At 34.6% G+C, this 22033-nt stretch overlaps 2 protein-coding genes and 1 long non-coding RNA gene across 14 annotated transcripts in view; 2 read left to right on the forward strand and 1 right to left on the reverse strand.

Annotated features, from left to right (window-relative positions):
- Positions 1–17329, forward strand: part of LOC126918004 (carcinoembryonic antigen-related cell adhesion molecule 5-like) — a 94638-nt gene extending 77309 nt beyond the window's left edge. For 6 of the 12 annotated variants that reach the window (XM_050725508.1, XM_050725507.1, XM_050725512.1 and 3 more), the window contains 11 exons: positions 1101–1307; positions 2816–2970; positions 4386–4530; positions 4648–4778; positions 5005–5164; positions 5386–5685; positions 9182–9481; positions 10080–10304; positions 11036–11196; positions 12643–12705; positions 13551–17329. In XM_050725508.1, the coding sequence (XP_050581465.1) occupies positions 1101–1307; positions 2816–2970; positions 4386–4530; positions 4648–4778; positions 5005–5164; positions 5386–5685; positions 9182–9481; positions 10080–10304; positions 11036–11196; positions 12643–12705; positions 13551–13922 (2219 nt within the window). In that variant the 3' untranslated portion in view covers positions 13923–17329. Of the gene's footprint in view, positions 1–837; positions 953–1100; positions 1308–2815; positions 2971–4385; positions 4531–4647; positions 4779–5004; positions 5165–5385; positions 5686–9181; positions 9482–10079; positions 10305–11035; positions 11197–11325; positions 13342–13550 lie in introns of those variants that run through there. The other 6 variants (XM_050725511.1, XM_050725517.1, XM_050725516.1 and 3 more) reach the window with 5 other exon arrangements.
- Positions 5699–6999, reverse strand: LOC126918006 (uncharacterized). The gene is made up of 4 exons (XR_007711188.1): positions 6838–6999; positions 6643–6760; positions 6167–6381; positions 5699–6020 (listed from the first exon to the last, which is right to left on the reverse strand). It is a non-coding gene; the product is annotated as an uncharacterized LOC126918006 (long non-coding RNA).
- A 1085-nt stretch (positions 17330–18414) lies between the features above and the next one.
- Positions 18415–19745, forward strand: LOC126918128 (odorant receptor 13a-like). The gene is made up of 4 exons (XM_050725780.1): positions 18415–18701; positions 18776–18912; positions 18991–19123; positions 19200–19745. The coding sequence occupies exons 1-4, from the start codon at positions 18591–18593 to the stop codon at positions 19248–19250; spliced, it is 432 nt and encodes a 143-aa protein (XP_050581737.1). The 5' UTR covers positions 18415–18590; the 3' UTR covers positions 19251–19745.
- The last annotated feature ends 2288 nt before the right edge of the window (positions 19746–22033 follow it).

Here is a 22033-nt window from a genome sequence, read left to right on the forward strand (position 1 = left end):
TATAGGAAAAAGTTGCTCAGAACGTTGAGTTCTATAACATATTCGAAATTCATCGAAATCGAAGATGACAAAACGGTTCTACACGTTCAATGTATATATTTTTTAAAATTAATGTCGATGCGTATAGATATTTATTCTGAATAAATTTCAGAATTTTTATACGAAGTTCGCCGTGACTGAAAGAGGTTTTCAATTAAATCCTCGCAGTTTGTCAAAAAAGCCTGCAATACCCAGTACAAAAATATTACATCTTTTTCATACCGGTAATCCAATACCATTCGAATCACGTTGAGACATGACCCTTCGAATTTCTGGTTTATAATGTGTTATTAAGTGACTGAGTACGAACCACGAAAATTGCCATCTACAATACGAAATCAAGGAAAGAAACGTTATACTCGGAAATTATAGCCGGAAATAATACGGCACAACAAAATTTTACGTCTCCGTAACTTTTTTGCCAGCTAGATATCCAAGTATAGCTATCAAGCGTTCGTCGGCAAATACGGCCTCCCGCGTTACAGTATTTTTCCCCCAAATGTACAGTTGAATTAAATTTAAAATAATATTAAATTTTTCTTTATCCATTCGTACATAGTATAAAAAATCTTTTGCCTCGTTTTGCCGCAATTCTTCTAATAATACTACACGCGAAAATGCATCTCCTGCAATCAGCCAATGTCTTCATCATTTACTCTTTTTCTCTCTTTTACATGGTACCTCTCCCCCTTCGATTCACATAGCTACCGCTACACCAATCGCAATCTCTTTTTTTCAGAGACACATTTTCTAACGTCATTTCGCTTCGAAGTCAAAACGGATACTGACTGTGAGTAGGTTTCATGAGGGCCACACTAGACTTCATGAGACCCAGCTCGCTTCGCATGAGCTTTCGTCTCGAGGCATACCTCGAGGAAAATCTCTTCATGTAGGGCCCGCTTTAAGAAGAACTGTGTAATAGAGTTATTTCTTTCTTTTTATTTCTAATAAGTAAATATATATTTATTTTATCAGTTCGACAAATAATCTATTCAATAATTGGATTATAAATAATAGTCAACAGATATTTGACCTACTTATATTTATATGTTGTTTACTAGGTCGACCAGAGCCAAAAGTGAGATGGTGGCGGGGAGAAATGCTCCTTGATTCGAAAGATGAGCCAGGAGAGTTTCCATCTCTTCGTAGAAATGCCTTGATAGTAAGGGAACTTTCGAGAGCTGATCTTCATGCGGTATTTACTTGTCAGGCATCCAACAACAATATCAGTCAACCTGTCTCTGCATCGGTTGCAATTGAAATGCATTGTAAGTTTCGTTATAGTATATGATACTATATTTAAATACCATTTAAGTACGATCCGAATTCGTTTGTTCAATCGCGAGAAGCGGGACGGGATAGTTCATAGGGCATTGTCCTGTAATAGAGCTTGTTTTTGGTTTTGTGTCAAAATTATAGTACCGAACCGTTTTAGTGCCACGTATTTTTTATTTTTATCTAGCTATACATTTATATATATATATATATATATATATTGTAGTACATATTCATCATAATTAATATCGTAATTGTAGTGTTTATTTTTGTACCACTTTATTCACTGTGGATTTAGATCTTCGGTAACATAATCTCAAACTAACTTATAGCAGTGTTACATTTTTCTCGAATGGAAAATGATTGGTAAAAAAAGAAATTAACATAACGATTCAATTATTGATAATTGATATTGTCGACACGATATCATTCATTCTATGAAAGAGTCCATATGCGCGCGCACGCACGCACGCACGCGCGCGCACACACACATTTAAATCCCATTCAATTAAACTCTTATATTTATATCCTTTGTTTCGTGAAAGAATTTCAGTTTACTATAACAATTACTAAATTTGTTTTGTATCTTTTAGTCGTACCGGTTTTATAGTATATATAATTGACTTTATTTACCATTTCTTTAACAATTATAATGTACATTACAAGTTTATGTATCTCGAATTCCTTTTTGAAATTACTTATTTATTTATTTCGTACGTATAAACAGAATACCAAGTTTCTTGAAACACACGCGACAGAAAATTTATTTGCTTCAATTGCCAATTTCATCGAAAAGGACGTAAAGCGAAGAAAAAAAATAGAAAATTCTGACTCCTCTGTGCTTTAAATTTAGGCGCGCGGGTGTGTGTATGTGTGTGATCTACTCAAATATATTTAAGTGAAAGTCAAGAAAAGTTGACAAAAATACTATAATTCGTAATATAACGTTGCGAGTATTTAATAGCTACGGCGTGTGAAGCTAGTATTGCGGCAGAAAATTAAGAAAATATTTGTCATCGATATCCGGTACATGGATTACATAGTTACTTATAGCCGTGTATTGTGAACTGTACTTACTTGAAGAAAATTACTGTAAAGAATAGTTGTAAATAAGTAACTATGCAAGAGAAACACCGATCGCTTAATAACATTATTTATACAAATGGACTTTTTAAAAGTCTATTTAGTCATCATAGTCATATTCGTCATTCAAAAGCACAAAATTCTTTCATTCGTTCATAATTTCTCTATCTCTAATCATTTCCGAGATATTGCAGAAAATATATTTCTGATACTAAGTGTGGACGATTGCCGATTAAAGAAAGAAAGAAAAAATTAAAAAGAATACGTATGGGCTAGACTGTGAATCTACAAAGTTTCATGAAAATTGGCGTTTCAGACCTAGGTGATGTTCCTTGTATATCAAATAGATTATTATCGACCTATATATAATGCACTAAATCTATATATACTATTTCATTAAATCTTTTATTCTTTTCAGTGAAACCATTGTCTGTAGCAATATTAAGTAATGAGCACGCACCCCTTAGCGCCGGACGAAAATATGACATAAACTGTATGACTGTTGGATCCAGGCCTCCAGCAAAGTTATCGTGGTACATGGATGGAAAGAAACTGAGTAACTACACGGAAAAGGTATTTTGCTTTGTATCGTTAACTTTATAAAGATTTTCATTAATATATGATTTTATATTTTGTTAAATAGTGATAGATAATAGCAAACAGGTTATAATAATATAATAATTTGCATTACAGAGTCTAGCTTCGTAATCTGTTCTAACGTTATAATCTTTAAATATGTTTTCATCGACACATGTCTATAACACAAATTGTCTTAAACACCTCTATAAAAAGACCTTTTTTGTACACAATACATGCTTCTAAGGTATGTAATTACATTATATTCACGTTGCAAGTTTGGAGGATAAAAGCGGCTCGCTTTTCTGCATTTCCATTATAAAATCTTGGTTGATCCTCGAAATATATTCGGAAGAATTAAACTCATGTAATTATACACATTTAGGGTCAGGAGGAAGAATCACGGCACAAACATAAGTCATGGATTGCGTTTGAAATCGGAACTATAACGAAATTAAAATTGGAAGTACATTTATTAACACAATCAATTGCAGATCTTACGATCAGTATTCGCGACTCGCTTATTCTTCTCTCGCCGGGCGGCCGTTAAATTTTCCGCACACAAATCTTGACGTACAGCTTTCTCCGAAAGCAATCCGACTCTCTTGAACCTCAATTCTCTATTCCGTTGGTCTGCCCGTTCACCGCCGCCGTTTGTACTTTATACGTAGACAGTGTCGCCTCGAAATAAGCAGCACGACCGGGACCGGACAATTGCTTATTACAAGTCAGGTATGTTATTCGGCTTGACTTTTTTCTCGAACGAAACACGACAGAACACACGGAGAACGAGCAAGAGGCTCGAGACAGCAGCCGATCATAAAGCGATCGACATTTAACACGCGATCATCGCTAATACTGTTATGAGAAAGCGTCATAAGTGTTCTATTTGTCTTTTGACAATCGGCGTTCACTGTTCATTTGACCATACAAACTTACAAAGAAATTACAATTTCTTTCTTTCACGGATTTCGTACTCGTCCCCGGATCTCTTACTCTGTCGGCGACTTCAAATAACGAAGAGGGAATTGTGAGTTGCTTATTTCGAGTCAAAATTCTATGTATTGCACTGATCGACACGACGAGGCGTGCGCTTATACGTTCACACTCTCTTGCCGAAATTAAACCGTTGCGTCGTTGTCGATGAACCGGCTCTGACTTTTCCCCTTTTTCCTTCGTTTTCCTGCAACGATAACGGTTCATCTACGGTTCGGCTACGGTTCGGCTACGGTTCGGCAACAGTTTTCGCTCTTGCCTCGCTGCCCTGCCTTTCCAATGGCCGCAAACATACATCTGTACACAAACGTGCGCTCTCCCTACATATATATATATATATATATATATGAATATTACTGTATAATAGCGTTCATGGGATAATTCCACGAATTTTTATTTATTTTCTCATGTTGAAGGTATCTCAAGATGGTAACATGACAAGTTCGACGTTGATATTGAAACCAACGTTGCTTGATCACGATAAAGTAATCACTTGCCGTGCAGAAAATTTCGAAATTCAACGAGGTATAGTCGAAGACACATGGAAATTAAATGTATTCTGTAAGTATAACATTTTTTTATATAAAATATTTTTCAGGAATACAAACTATTGCAATTTCAATACTTCTATGGATATTCACTTTTATAATATTTACTCCTTCTGTTTTTATTTTTCAGTTGTACCAATTTTACATCTGGAGTTAGGATCGAATATGAATCCAGACGATATCGAGGAAGGCGATGACGTATACTTTGAATGCAAAGTTCATGCTAATCCTGGCGCTTACAAAGTTATATGGAGGCATAATGTAAATTTTAGTTGAATATACATGTAAACATATTATATTATATAAAATGTTTACATATATATATATATATATATATATATATATATATATGTAACAATGTTTACAGTAGAATAATATGGTCTATTCTAAACTATTTTGGCTATAGGCTAATAATAATAAAGCTAATAATAAGGCTATAAATAGGGCTAATGTTTGGTTTAATCCATCAATGTCCATACCGTTACAGGGAAATATTATTCAGAACAATGCAAAAAATGGTGTAATAGTACAACAATATGGCTTGGCTTTGAGGGAAGTTAATCGTTCTCAAGCAGGCAATTATACGTGTATTGCTAGCAACGTCGAGGGAGATGGTTACAGTAATACTGTCGAACTTAAAATTATGTGTAAGTTTCTGATGCTTCTAAACCTCTTTCGCTTTATAATATAGAATACGTTATTTACACAAGATATATAATATATAATTATATTATATATATATATATATATTCCTATATCAAATATACGTATTTGTTACATATAAAACAATTAATGTCATTTGTATGATCAATATTGTAGAATATATTCTTAATACTAGAAAATGCAACATTTTATTTATATTTTTCAGACAAACCTATTTGTTTACCTGATCAGAAACGAATTTATGGCGTAGCTCGTTACGAAGATGCCCGAGTAACATGCAGCGTAGAGGCATACCCATCTCCAGATAGTTTCCGTTGGACATTTAACAACACGGAAGAAATGGTAGATGTACCTCAGGCACGGTACAAGAATTCTACACGTCATAGTCAAAGTATTCTTATTTATCGACCAATTACAGAAATGGATTACGGTACAGTGTTCTGTTGGGCAAGTAATACGGCTGGCCAACAAAAGAACGCTTGTATATTTCATATCATCCCAGCAGGTATGTAATATGTATATATATATATATAAAAATTATTGTAAGATAATTATTGAGAACAGTTGTTTCATTTCTCAAGCAAATGAAAATCATAGAATACCCTATTGTAACTTTTCGGAACAATATATTACTAGTTTGAATATTCTATTCGAACGAGATCTTAAAATGTATATAAAACATATACATGCATATATTAGAAGTGGAGGTACCTACATTTTTCTTTTTCATGGATTCTGTACTCAATAAAGCTTCATTGACGTTTGACAAATCAATTGCACGCAAAATAGAATCGTGTTCTTACTCCTATTTTTACCCAATCGTTATCGTATGCTCTATATCTGGAAAAAAAATGGATGCTAATATTTATAGAATTGGTTTTAGACATCAAAGAAGTGAAAAAAGTTTAGATATAAAATTATCGGTTAAGGTTTATATTTGAATCTTATACGCAATTTAACGTTGTATTAAAATGTAATTACATTACCCGCATACAAATTAAGCTGAGCCGTCATTAAAGACCTGTATTCATTTATCCTATATGTACTTTCATCATTGCGTATCATTCAATGATGTGTTGATTGTCCAAATTTAACGAATGGCATATAAATATTTCTTATAATTGTATAATATATTAGCGCAAAAATTCGTTTCGTTTATCAGAATTTTGCGTGAAATGGGAACGGTGAAATGATAGTACATCTGCAAAATGCAGATACATGTACATAATAAACATATCGCTATGTCTTGAATTTATCGCAAGAGAGAGTTAGTTTCTCTGCGTGGTTAGAGCAATTTCGAAAGTTCTTACTCTTGTAAAATGTTAAACCATACTTTCACTTTTGTGAATGAAACATACGATTTTGAAGTGAGAATGAAGGTTAGGGAAAGATACGAGATAAAGTCCACATTGATATACACCTATCAATCAAATATTTGAAGTTAATTTTCTTAAAAACATACCTCTGCGTGGAAAAACCTTGTTACATGATTTCAATTTATCTTCTCATATAATGTCATCTTCTCTTCGGTTGTATCGTCAGCTACGAGATACATTGTATAAGATGTAAGCGTAATGAACCTGGAATACTCTCATAAGAAGTATCCTCAGACGAAATAGAATATTTTCATGCGTTAATATGTTTGCAGCATTCTTACATATGAAGTATTATAATTCTGTAAAATGATAGATCATAAAGTTGAGGTGCAACCAACTCTGGAACTGTTAGTTGCCTCCGTGCGCGCGCGCGCGCGTTTGTGTATGTGTGTGTGAGGTGTCGTAAATCGGTAGCTAAACCATACGCGACGTCATTCGATGGCATTACACGATGAAGACAAGTAGGGTTCAGTTATTGATTTACATTGATTTTCGGATCTAGTTTGACACACTCTGCTATATGAAACGATATCATGTGGCATTGTATTGTGGCGTTGTATTGGCTTCAACCAGCACTGCAAGATAAAAAAATTATCGGTACAAAAATACAGGATACAATTAAAAAGAATTAAATTGACTTTAATATTTCCTCCACTACTACACTTAGAAAATAATTATGTATTTACACTGCCTGATGTTCCCATAATACCGATATCAGTATCAATATATATATATATATATGATATGTGGTATATGATTTTGTTGTGCAAGCCGTTTATGAAGACAAATATGTAATAAATCAAGAAAGCTTTAGGAAGAGAGAGAGAGAGAGAGACAGACAGACAGACAGACAAAGAGGCAGAGGCAAAGAATCTACCGCAAAATTATATCCAAAACTACCATAATTCCTTGCCGAGATTCAATAATTGAAATAATTGGAAATAGGGTGAAACATGCGTATTATGGAAGAGTATAATTTTGTTTCTATTTTGGATCAGTTTTTAGTGTGTGATCTATTTTCGGAATATTTCTGTTTTATCATTGTGTTGTTATTTCATCGTTCCCATTTCACTAATTAACTTGATAATTTAGAAGTGATACACTGTCAAAGTCGATTTTGCGACACTATATTGTACTATTGTAGGAGCCGAGGAAAAATGAGGGCTCCGGCAACGGGAATCAAATCCGCAACACTTGTATCCTGTGATTGGCCAGCCGCACCTTAATAAACTTTGCCAAAGCGCCCTCGCTAATTCCTCGTTGTTATTGCTCCTTTTGACGGGTATGGAGGCCTCGGCCCCACACTATTACAAGGTAATATTTATACGCCATCCGTTAAATCTAGAGAATTATAAATATATCGCTATAAATTTAATGATAGCTTATCTGTGCTGCTTTTTCTCTGGCAGTACAGCCATATATTTTGGCCCAGGAGCAATAATATCAGATCAGATAGTATATTTATAAGCATCGGATATTTAAACAAGAATTAATATGATGAACAACGTTCTGATATGAACCTTTCGACGATGATTGTATTTCAAATCACGTCGATTGCTACACTATTTTTCCATTTTTCGCCATCTTGTTCCCATACTGATCCCATCTCTTCCACTCGTCAACATCAAAATTGCACTATTATACCAGTGTATGCACAATGCACATCTTATGCAGGAACTCAACATCGCTGACTATTTTCCCGTTCCTCTAATTTCCCTTTTCGTTTCCATCACTGTCATCACAACAATCTCGATCACTTCTGTTGTTGATCTTGGTTAGGCGCTTATGGTCTCTTCCGTAGTCTTATAGTCTTCTCCTTTTTTACAGGTTATTTCTTCCTCTCTTTCTCCTCCTCCTTCTTCTCCTTTTCCTTCTCCTTCTTTTTCTTCTTCTCTTTCGTCTCTTTGCACAATTTCTTACGGGATACTTGTAAATTATTCGGTTAACAACTAAAAGTTGAATGAACTGATATGCGAAGATTCTTGCGTTGATTCTTGAAAGTTTTCAAAAGTTCGCTAAAGCTTTAATAAATGCTAAGTATAGTCTTTAATCTTTCATGAAACTGGAGAAAGATTAGTTTCTGCATATTCCACAGATAAGGTATACGAAGTGCGGGAACGCGCAAGCAAATAATCATCCCATAATAAACGTCTAAAACTAGGGTTATGCGGCATCGCCTCGAGTGTCGGAATCCTGAGTTTGTTGACGAATACGACGATAGCCTCGACTTAATAGTTTCAAGAGTGGTCGATACATTTTCCGTTCCCCCTAAATTGCCCCAACGTTTCGATCACGAAAATATCTGCAGAGAACCTCTTTTCTTACCATTCTAAGTAATCAATAATAATGTCCTATTGATAATTTTCGAGAACATCAACAAAGAACAACAACAGTAAATAAGCTATAAAGAAGTTTGTTCCTATATTTAATAAATTTAAAGATGGAGCTATCAACAATATGGTAACTCTGTAATGAACAGGTCCTATACCCCTCCCCCCTCCGTCCTCCCCCTCCCCAGGTTTATATGTGTTCAAGCCCTTGCGGATATATTATATCGATGCATTCCTCCTCATCTTTAAATCATTACACAATCTATCGTTTTTGCTTATGTTTATGTTTCTACAGGAAAACCTGAATCTCTGTACAACTGCACGCTGTCTAATCAAACAACCGATTCACTCTCGGTGGAGTGTTGCGTTGGTTTCGACGGTGGTCAACCGCAGCACTTTCTTCTTGAAGTCTTTGATCAGCATACAGGAGTACTGCAAGCAAATATTACATCCGAAGAAAACGCTGTTTTTACTGTTCACGGATTACAATCTGGCAAAATCCTTAACATGGTTTTATATGCCGTAAATGCGAAAGGAAGAAGCGAACCCACTTTGTTGGAAGGATTTACATTAAAGATTGCTGAGAAACAAACTGGTAAGTAATGTTGCATGCTGTCTATACTGGTATTATCCTGATCCTTTACTATTCGATTTCCCCGATAGATACATAATTGACTTTTAGATCACGTTACATTTATTTCGAAAATATATTGCATCGAACTGGTCTTCTGCTGCTTCCATTTGAAGTGTAATTTCGATATTTGCTCGCTTCAGATAAGTAAATGATCTTCGATTAGCATTGTGTATAACAAGTTACTGTTATTTGTGTGCGGGAAAATAGTTTAAACCTTCCGTGGTTTTCGATATTAAATTGCAAATTGTTAATGTTTAAACATGTTCGACATGAAAAATAACATTTTCATTTGCGCGTTCCCTTTCATTAATTCTCATCTTTATATCTATTTCAATCTACTATACCGAATGTATATATAAAAGCTAGCAATATTTTCTTTTACCTTTTCCTGCATATCGTAACTTGTTAGTATGCAAATCATCATACTTGAATTACAGTTTTCGTATTATTTTAAATTTCCTGTTATTACGCATTGCAAGTATGGTACATTCCAATTTTCAAATGACGTACAAATTGTCGTTTTGACACAATTACATTGATGTATATATTTTGTTCGCAGGAATACCGGTACCATTCGAAATTTCCCCATTATTAGGAGGACTGATTGGAGTAGTAACTGCATTGCTTTTTGTTACTATTACTATTCTAATAGCTATGAAAATTAGAAATGAACGAAGAACTCAAAGACCAAGTGATCTACCGTTAAAGAAAAGCACCGCACCCAGTTCCGAAGATTTGTATGATACAGAAGATAGAAATCCAGATGTTGTACCAATAAATAAAGGTATATATACTAGAATCTATATTATATTATGTGAAACTTATCAGCTTATGGGGGATAGAATGTGGTATGCGCATCTCTGTTATTGCAAGTATTTCTTTTTTTTCTTTTTTTCTTTTTATTTATCAAGGGTATGCGCATCTCTGTTATTGCAAGTATTTCTTTTTTTTCTTTTTTTTTTTTTTATTTATCAAGGGTCAATACGCACTGTCGACCAGTGCCAATCACCAGCGACCCCACTGGATTCATTGGAGTATATGAGCATATGCAATATATGACCACACGCATTTGGTCGCGACAACCAGTGAGTCCCCAGCGAGCGCGGAAACACGAGCGACGCAAACGCGGCTCGCTGGTTTGCAACCAGTAGAGACTAGTGTCTTTTAACAAATGTTGCGGACGTTCGCAACTTTCGTATGGTATCTTTGCAAGAATGGATGCATCCAATGTATTTCCTTTTTCTTTCTCTTTTCTTCCTTTCTTCTTTTTTTCTTTTTTTCCCCTTCGTTGGAAGTAACTTTATAATTAGAACAGTTTCTTCGACATCCGTTCCGTCGACGTACTCTACGATATTCAGAACTTTCGAATCTCCGAACTCGGTCTGTGCGTTTTGTCGCTTGGTTTTTGGTTGCCGGCGACTGATCAATAGTGCCAATAGGGACCCTCAAGTTTTAAAAGTTCTCATAAACAAACAAGTAATAATAATAACAACAATAATAATAACAAATTTGAAGGTTCTGATTACCAATTGACGGGATCCATATCTGGCACTCCGTTAGCTACGCAAAATACACCGGATGGACTTACGGCGACTTCGCTTTCTATACAACAAGTGACCCACCTACAAGGATTGTCACCGTATCCACACGAGTATAATAATTATCCGGCATTATCGGTGAGTTACGTTGGTTCTAGTACTTCAATTTGGTTTGCTTTCTTTAATAGAAAGTAAACTGTCTTTTCTTTCGGTTTTTCTTTTATTTTCTTCTTTTTTTTTTTTTTTTTTTTTGTTTTGTTTTGACAGATAATTGTATTTACAGTAACTGAAGAAAACGTTGTTCTCAATGAAAAGACAAATGAAAACGTGTATACAAACATTATTGCATAAAGAGCAGTTTTAAATGAAAACTTTTGTTTCTACTACCAATATTTGCACACAGATACTTACTTATTGTATTTATATCAGAAGAATAATATGAAAAGGAAATACATGTGTACATAGTACTAATTTTGTATAACTGAAAGTAAAAATAAAATAAATTTGCGAATAACAATGGTGTCAATATAAAGCTGTTCAAACCATAGAACAAATAGCTCTTATTATATAATATTTGAAATAACCAACTTTTAATTATTTTTGTTAGAATTTTAGAAATTTGCTCTGTGGCAAAAAATTAAATTAGATAATGATAACTATTATTTAATATATTCTAATAATTATCTAATAATAATAACTATACGTACATATCATCATGATATTGATAACATTTATTTCAAGAAATACAATTTTTGCTTTAAATATGGCCTGACCAGTACTGGGTTAATCCTAATCCTAATTATGCGGTAAAGTGGAGAGAGGAAGGGACACGTATACCGCCAAACTAAAAAAAACGTGAAAGTTTTAAATTATAACTGTTTCTTTGCTGTAAAAAGTTATTTAACAATTATTTATTGTTGTTTCTTTCAGTTTCAATATTATTTATTGAAAGGAATTACTATCGCTGTATGTCAAGACACTGTCTGACTTATATTTACATACATAAATAAAAAACAACAAAATTGACGTTTGCACAGAACGAGCGAATGTTAGATATTGGTCGGTTAAAGTTTCTAATTTGATTAATGCTTATGATTAGAAGAAATTAATTTTTCAAAATTGCGATTGATTTAATCGGTTGAAGAAGTTGGATATCAGTCGCTTATAAAGTAATTGTCCAGACTAAATCATCATTTTTTATTGCATTGAAAAGCTATTTGTGATGAAACGTACCTACAAAAGGTAAACGGAAATTTCTGGAACGTGAACACACAAAATATAATGATACACAAAAGCTATAGCTTTTTCGCTTCAATAGTAGTCAAATGAAAGAAAGATCATCAAATCTTTTTTCAAGAAACCATATCGTAAAACGATAAGACATTGTAAAATAATACCATTATTTTATAACAGATACCTTTCTCTTGAAGTAAGCGTAAATTTTGTCTTTTAAAATAGGTTCTGTACGAGTCAAATGCTCTGCTACTCTAAGTATTTATAAGCATTTTCATCGAGCATATTATTAATGTTCAAAGTTTTGAATAACCGAGGACATATTGTCTTGATACTTGAAATTTGTTTCAGAGAATCATACAAACTATCCCATCTTGTAGCGCCAGGTCAACCAACAAGGAATCATCTCCAAATGTAAATCACCGATTTTAATGAAACTTATGAACGATGTTGTTCTCGAAAAAATATTTGACATGTATTTGTTTTACGGGCCGAAATTTATGTCGAAGAGGTGAAGACAAAGCCCCAAAGCTCGGGGCTGAGAAACATATTTCACAGAATATTTTGGAAACCATTACTTTTAGAAAAACAGTTTAAAATAACAACCAGTTTGTTCTTAAACAGCAGAATTCAGCTATGTGAACAACTTCGGGAAAAAATTAATTCGATAAAAAAATTTAATAAAAATTCACATATTTCTGCTGATTTTTACTGTAAAAAACTGGAAATGATGTTGAAAAGTTTGAGAAAATAGTACATATTTTCAGAGCATTGCGCCTAATCCAAGTTGGAAAGAAAAGAAACGGAACGAATGCGAACGCGACTGATTGCAATGGAATCAGACCCAATCCAATCTCATACGTATTTTCGGCTACAGCTTTCATGTACACTTATTAATCGCTTGATGAGCTGAGCGAGCATAGTATCTCTTCTCGTACTGATACTTTGTTTCGCTGGTTTTCTTTCCAACTCTGCATAGTACGTAGATAAGCGTTACGATAAATATGTAGAAGTAATTCTTATAAATAAGAATAAATATAAAGAGATCAGGACTGACTCAATGACAATAAAAATACATAAACTCGTCGTGTTACGCCCATCATACAAGTAATGTCCATTCTCGCGTTTATGTATGTACATATGCAAATTTCTATATTCATTTATTACGCAAATTTGTAAATTTATTTACTGTATAGTTTTAATGCATAATGTGACTTGTTCTACAAGTAATAATGTAATGTTTTTTCAATCCTTTTCAGTTATCAGACGAGGTAACGTACGCCGAATTATGTTTGACACGTCCATCAGCATTATCAACGTTAGTAAGCGATACAACGTTGACTGGTGCAAGTGGAATTGGCAGTTTAAGTACACTCGACGGTTACGGTAGTGGGGTGATCGTAGGTGGTAAACCGTGTACAAGAGAAGCTACAATTTATGCTTGCATAGATCACAATGCAAGACCATTAAAAATCGATCCATCGTCTACTTCGCCGTTCACATTGGCATCTCTGTCGACAAGAAATACATTTCGGGACTGTAATGTTTCAACAATGAATAACAAACACCCCACAAGAGAAATTGTTACTGTACGTACACCGTTGATATCAACCCAAGAAAGTTGTGTATAGGGATGCGATTCTGACGCGCTGAATATCAACGAATACTACGTTTGATCTGTTGTGCGCGTCTAGTTCTTAAATGTGGTTCTACAACCATTTGTCCTATAACGAAACGTACATATATACATATATGATATTTGATATGCGACAAGTGTGTAAAGTAGTTAACAGAATTAACGTCAGGTGGACTAATCAATCATTAATTGTCAAATATTAGCACGGTAGCGAAAGAATACAAAGGAACAACGTGTCCTCTTGGTATATTAAAAATAAAAGCGTGATATTAATGTTAATCTACGAATTGTTCAAAGACACTGATAAGTTAAGTTTAAATTTGGTCACTAAGACTGATTTAAATATTATGTAATCTTTCATGTACAGGGTGCCCCGTTTATTGTAAGCAACTAAATTGTTTCGCCCGTTACTTGAAATGCAAAAATATTCGCGGTTGTATGATTTAAAGATCTGTTTTTAATACTAAATGGACATTTCAAGTTCACGAAGCTATAAGCTTTTCGTTACTCGTGTTATAACTCGTACCAATTGATCGAAATGCGAAAGATCAGTGGTTATATCGGTTCTCAATTTTTCGCTAAAATCAATATATATTACATCATTACGCATTTCACGCATTAAGATATTAATTACCATTTCTTCACCCAACCTCCATATTTTTCGAATTACTTACGATATGTAAGTACTTAGCATTGTGTTTAGCGTATTAAACTATAATATTTCGTATAACTGATAATGATATCCATTCGGGTGATATGAAAATTTCTATGACTAATTTTTATCTATAAAATGCTGATTTACCTTTCACCATTGTATGATGATAAAAACTCATGGTGTTACACAAAATGATACGAATAACAGTGTGAGAATTGTCAATTCTGACAATGTAAAAAATATATTTTTTGTCATCAATAAATATAGAGGAAACATTCGATAATTGCATAAGAATATCCTCTTCGTAATTCCACAGTCGTCATCCTGGTTACGGGATGGGAGGTTGGGTATATCGTATTTGGTTCCGTTTTAATCATAAAAATGTAGGAAACATGTTGTTTGTAAATATGTTTCATTTATCACAAATCAAAAATAAGAAAGCTTGATTTTTAAGTTAAACGTATCAGCTTGTCTCCAGCCTTTAACGTTTGCCGAACGTCCCTCTTCCTCTTTCACTCACGTTGTCCTTTTTCTACGTCCGGCACATCTGAAATCTCAGTGAATTTCGAGAATCGAGAATCGTTTCTGCCTTTGTAGAATTGCGACACTCGATTTTTTTGCAATTACCGAATGTTTCGTGTATTTTGTTTCGTTTTCTTTTCTTAATCGTGTTGACCGGATGAAATACGACGGTGCGGAGGAAATATAAATCTCCATTGATTCATAAAGTCTCGCGGTTTGCTCCTTATAGTTAATACACATATAACAGATGTTAAGTTACACAAGGTTGTGCCAGAATTACTCTTCTAGGATTAGCGAATTTCTTGTAACAAGTGATATTCGCATCAGGAAAGATATTGCTGTCAGTCGGAAAGGAATAAAGAACAACAAACACATACAAACAATCTCGCTTGATATTTGTCATTCTTTCTCTCTGGTGAAACGTTGAGATATTCGCGCTTCCGCGTTCAGTCGGCATAGTTGTCTCAGAATGCTAGACGGTGTCTTCCAACTAATATATCTATCGGAACAAGAGAGAGAGAGAGAGAGAGAGAGAGAGAGAGAGAGAGAGAGAGAGAGAGTTCCCATGTACATGTGTATGTATATACTGTCACGGCATGGGAAATTGCCTTGATCGACGAGATACCTTTCACGTAGTAGTACTGCTAATCAACGAACTATTCAAGAACGGCCTCGTTCTCAACTTACTGCTGAGAAAGAAGTTTGGTGTACTGAATCCAAGTTGTCGTCGTGTGAGTTCTATTAGGCTGAAGGAGGACATTCAAAGTGGACTACATAGGTTTTAATCCGGAGTGGATCAAGAGTGAACGAGTAGAGAATATCGGAGAGAGCAACATCGAAAGAGAGTATTCGTACAAGTTAGTCGTAGTTGGTCCTCTCGTGACTCACAGTACTTTTGTCTTCGCGCATATCGCTCGTTACAGAAAGCTCGCTTCTTGTGTATGTTAACCATAAGCAAGATGCTTAGTTAAACTATGCTGTATGCTGCCAAGTTAAACTATGATGTAGTGTGTGAATCAAAGGAGATCATCGTTTCTTTGTCGACTAATGTGAACAACACATTTTAAGGAAAGTCAACGTAAGAGCCTCGAATCAAATGCAACCTATATCATCATCTTTTTCCCATCATTAATAACTATGAAAAAAAGTTGTGTTCATGAGTTGCAGATTACTATGTATATATCTTCGCATATCTTGTTTAACTTATTATACCGATATAATAATTACTACGCTATAAATTTCAGAAAAGTATTTATGAGTTGATACATACTTGGATTATTTCAGAGTTCAATAGGCTTTAATGAATTTTTATCAGAATTGAAAAATCAAATAAAGCTGATCAATTGAAACTGGGATCACACAATGATTTAATATTTAAACATGTCAATTCGATCAGGCATTATTTTTAATGTCCACGCGTATGTGCACGGTTGATAATTATTTGGAATAGGAGCAATTTCACCGATGATCTTGAAATGTGTTATCAAGGTCAATATTCCGAACAACTTTTTCTTATGTATGTAAACCGCTGCTCGGCTCCGGTCCAAAAGTTATAAAGCAATTTATATTTAATACCAAATAGCGTTATACGATAATTCATTTCATAAATATTTATTCTGTAAACAATGTTACAACGACGGTAGGTATATTTGTATATTGTATATCTTTCACCAGTTGAAGATCAAAACAACATTCCATACATATCAATCGATGTATCGAAAATTATTTAACGCTTATCTTGCCGCTTGATGCTATTCTACGCTGATCTATTCTAATCCATCAGTTTTTCTTTTTTATTTGTCCAATGTTAAAAACAATTATCTCATCAATGGACTAAGCTTAGGTTGGGTTGTATAAAAATGCGACTATCTAGAATAAAGCATAATCTTAAAGTAAACGTAATCGAAGATTTTTGCAAATATCTTGGCAACTAAAGCATAGCGGCGGTTATACACACATATATGTATGTGTGTATAGGAATGTTCACTTTGACAATGTATTTCAAGGTCATGGAAATTGGCGAGGTCGCCTGTATTCCGAACCGAGTTACCGTACCGTTTAATATACATAGTATTAGTAAATTTTAGTTCCAATCAATATATGAATTTGATGTAGCACTGCTAGTATGATGAGAGATAATATGTATTATAAAAAAAAAAAAACGTAAAAGTGTATTGTAAAAGTGTAATATGACCAGAATATATGAATTGTTTTGTAATGATTTATTCATGTTTATACATGACCACCTCTTTAGCAAAGTTCAAATTAGTTGTTCAATTAATTTTTTCTTCATACTTTGCACTGCCTTGCGCTTGTTATTTTTCACAACAATTTGTGTATAATTTGTATAGTAGCTTCTTGTCCAGGCTATTGTTTTCCACGTAGAGTTTGTGTCTCATAGCTTGAAATAGCAATAACGAAAAAATCAAAGTGTTTTTTACACCTCCCGCGAATTGCCACGGCGAACATCAGAATTATTATATTCAATTTGATCATTGACAGCGATAACCTGCGCTCGAATATCACATAATCCACATCGTACAATTTTCCTTCTATTATGATTTGATCTAACGTACATTTTGGTGTTTGTAAAAAGATATTTCAATAAAGAATTATTTTCAAATATATATATATATATGTCGGAGATAAAAGAACACCGGAACCTTTCCTTTGGAACTTTAGGAAGATCCCTTAATACTGTAATCCAGATTCCACCATAGCCGTATTAAGAAATTGTTGTCATTCGATCTGACTGTATTTATTTGAGATTTATGATAGCGAGCTCGGGCTCGAGGCAACAACCGATCACCGAACGTAGCCGCGGTCAGGGGATGAACGTTTTGTCTAACAAAGGCACGAAGTAACTCTATAGCTCTCCTTAAAAGAAATAGTTGGGACGGTGCACGACAGTAAACATTTCAACGATTTCTGTCCCGTGGCTCGCCACACGCAGACTTTGTCCTTCGGGTAAGATTGTATTAGTTACCGACCGCCAGCCGCTTATCTCCTGTTTATACACGAAGATCGGGCGAGCTTAACGACTTCGTGCAGAACGTGCACATGCAAGACTGTAAGAAACGGCTATTATAATTCATTTAAAAATGAATATCATCAATGTATTCGGTTTCAGGCTAATTGTTTCCTTAATTTGGCCGCCGCGAGACTGCCGGCAACGCTTGCGTAAAAAGATAAAAAAAGAAAGATAAATTCAACGATATATCTGAGACACGTGAGATATATCGTACTTACCATGTACCGCAACGCGTAGAAACGAGTCACAAAAACAAACGAATTTTCAAAATCAACGTGACACGATTTGCCGTTCGATTCTAAATTTTTCGTAGATTACGTATTCATCCAGTGATACTATTCTAAGGGGAGACTTGAAAAAAAAAAAACTCAAAATTAATTTTTGACAAATAAGCTGAGTAAGGTCCATCCTAGTGTACATTCATACCGTTTATTTCTTTCACGTCACACCGACAGATGGATTTTATTTTTCTTAGATACTGCAATCTTGTCGAATCATTGTTCGCCAAATCCATATTCGTTCAATTGTTCTTTAACGTTGTCTGCCTTAGCATTGCAAGAGTCGAAGCGAGTATTTGTACAACATTATATAATTAATACTATTCTTTGATTCAAATCTATAAACGCTTCACTATTTTTAGACTGTAATGAAACTAGGCAATGCAGCTGATACGATACGATTTGGATCATTTACATTCGCGCAAGCTGCACACATATTCGTTCTCTGCCTTCCCGGGCAAAGATTATTGAATCACAGCGAAGAGGTGTACAACGCGGCGTAAGAATATCTCCTTTACTTTTCTGAAACGTTTGCACTCTTATATTTTAAGAGTTAATGGACGATTAATTCATCTAGATGCGAGGCTATGTGGTATATATTTCCTAAAAAGTGTCATAATTTATATAAATTTTTACTCGCAAGGACTTTAGTATTTAGCAAAATCACAGCTTTCAAAGTAGCGACCATGTCAATGGAAACTTTTCTCGCGGTAAATACTTTCTATCGCGACTCATTTTATACGATGTTAAGATTATACATAATTTTATTGTAACACATACTTTCAGATTATTCAAACAGCAATGAGTTATTTTACCGTGTTGCTTTCAACTACATGAATTTTTAATGGAATTAAAAAGCAATACATTTTAGTCGCATATTTAATAAAGATCGTAGGGGTTTGATAGATAAAGAGATTGCTTTCATTTTATTTCTGCGATAAATATAAGGATACGTTTTAAAAAACTCAGGGTAACAACTGACATGTTTAGCAACACCAGTATTAGAAATAGAAAGTAAAACGCAAAACAATTAAGTATTGAAGTAAAGACAATACACGATGCACGCACATTGAAACTCGCACTTTATCTTGACTTTGATCTCCTTCTTGGTTTTTCCTTTTTCCTCGTTGCGTTACGGTGATTGAATTTTTGAATGCAAAGATTCGGTAAGTACAGGTAAGAAGTGTATATGCGCGTTGTTCCTCTCGAGGTACATACATATATGTAGCGACGGTCAATGGATTTTACAGCATACTGCACGCTACGCGTACATCATCCAATCATAAACAATCTCGAATTATTAAATAGGCTTGACGATTTTTTCTCGTTTTTGAACCAATATACCAATAACCCTAGGCATTGCGTATGGGACAGCTTTGCATAGAAAATGGTTGTTTCGACGAAAAATCCATGGAATCCATTTTAAGAATCCATTTTAAGATCGTTTTAAAAAGAAGACTCGGGCGAAACTGTAGAAAGACTGACTAGACTTCGATTTCGATGATAAAAATCAATATCTCAATCAACTTTTTCCTATACACATAAGGGGCGAACTCGCATAAATTTTGTCGAGAAATATTCGCTTGAAGTTACCAGTATCATTGCAGTGAATTCTACCCACAGTTGGGTAATATCTGTGGCAGCGTATGCATTAGTTTAGTTTAACTAAACTGAGTAAGACGACACTAAAATTATATGCAAGACAGAGAAGTAAGACGACATCGACGCAATAGCGACGCAACAAAGGCAATACGTCGATTGGATCTTTTATACGATATTAAATTTATTCGAAAGTATTAGAATAGTTTATTGGAAAAAGTGATCGATCCGAACTCTACGTAGTTCATGACGGTGACTCGGCCGTCTGACGAGCGCATGTTCCACCGATGCAGAATTTTTCGTTGGTCGGAACTATGTAAGATATCTTGTGTATATGGAAATTTAAAGGTACGTTGATCGCAAATTGTAGTAAATACAACGCGAAGGGCAATTCTAATTATCTCATGTCTAGTTATAGGTTATCGTTATCGTTATCGGTTTGTTTTCCTTTGTATATATTGCCCTGCGAGCATGGATGCACGATGCATCCGGAGAAATAGACTGTGAGGAATAACAACGAGCAGCAAGAGGATTAACAAGAGGAAGAACGAAAAAAGCATTTAATCGCTGATAATGAAAAAATGTATCATCATCTCGTTGATTGCGTGCGAGCGCGGGAGGAAAAGTGTGAAACGAGGAAAGGGCAGAAAGAAGTAGCTCGTAAATATGTGAATACGATGTGTAAATAAAAGCGTTTAGAAATGTGAAACATTTTGCGTAAAGGAGGTAATGATAAGAGCGTAAAAGTATAGGGTGAAAAGACGAGGTGTGAAATAAAGATGCGTAAATAAAATAAACGCGTTCCTAACTTGGGTGTGTGAAAGGTAGAGCGATGTTGATTCAGCATGGGAATTTCTCAAAAAACGCGTTAGTTTTGTTAGGAAATTGTAAAATATGTAAAAAGATCGTAGACGTTAGATGCGTGAAAGAAAAAAAAAAAAGATAGGAATGACGGGGCGCTGGGAATCAAACCCGGGTCCCGAACGTTCGAAACCTAAAGCGCTAACCACTTCACTACCGTATTTTTTTTGTTTGTTATTATTTCAGTGGTTCAGGCTAAAGTACCGATACGCGACTGTACGACATAGCCATGCATTATTATATTTTTTTTTTTTTAAGATTATTATTGTAACTTAAATTTAAGCCGCTGTCGTTCTGCGCTCATGTACGATATTTTAATTTATGTCCTGAAAGTCTGGTCGCAAAAACAGGACAGTTCGTTAGCCTATTTGGGAAGGGATGGGAGAGGGTGGACTGGGAGGGGAGGGGAGGGGTATTCTGTGGAATTATTATAATATTTATTTATATGTTTACAATATTTACATATTTACAATTTTATACGGTGAGCGTTGCCGTTCTGTGGCTCTTTATGTCGTTGTTATTATGATGGGTTCCGTATCCACCAATATTTTTTTATGTTTTTTCTGTGCTTGTCTTCTGTGTCCTTTTGGGGGAGGGCCATGTTGTATCTCCACCTAGTGTCTGCAGTACGACCATCTAAGTTTTCCTCGTATTGTATTGATTTCATCCCTATTTTTCTTTGTATATGATAAATTATAGGGATGTTAATTTGGTCTTGCTTCGCTACCGTGTCCGTTGCTTAGTTAGTGTCGAGTAGCCGTATTTGATGTCGAGTGCCGCTACAGCAACAATTTTCTGAATGGCAAAAGACCTGAATTTTAAGCGAGCATCAAGTAAGAATTTTAAACATCGCAGTCAGTGATGTAGGTGTCATTTAAGAAAAAAGACCATTTTATTTTGTAATTAGTAGGAGTAAATGAACGAATATCGATAATATAATATAACGCTTAATATGAATTTTATTCGTCTGATTATTTAATACCTTAACTAATTTCGCAGTAACGTCATCCACTGCCGTTAGGCTTTTTTTCCCTTTTTATCCAAACTAACTGATAGTCGAAAACTAGTATCAAGGTGGTGTGAATTTAGTCTTAGTTTGTAGAAACTATAAAAATGATAAAAATAGATATCGTATTAAATCGTTAAAGACGCCAATTTAC

Source organism: Bombus affinis, chromosome 6 (assembly GCF_024516045.1).
Source record: "Bombus affinis isolate iyBomAffi1 chromosome 6, iyBomAffi1.2, whole genome shotgun sequence".
Taxonomy (NCBI): Eukaryota; Metazoa; Arthropoda; class Insecta; order Hymenoptera; family Apidae; genus Bombus; species Bombus affinis.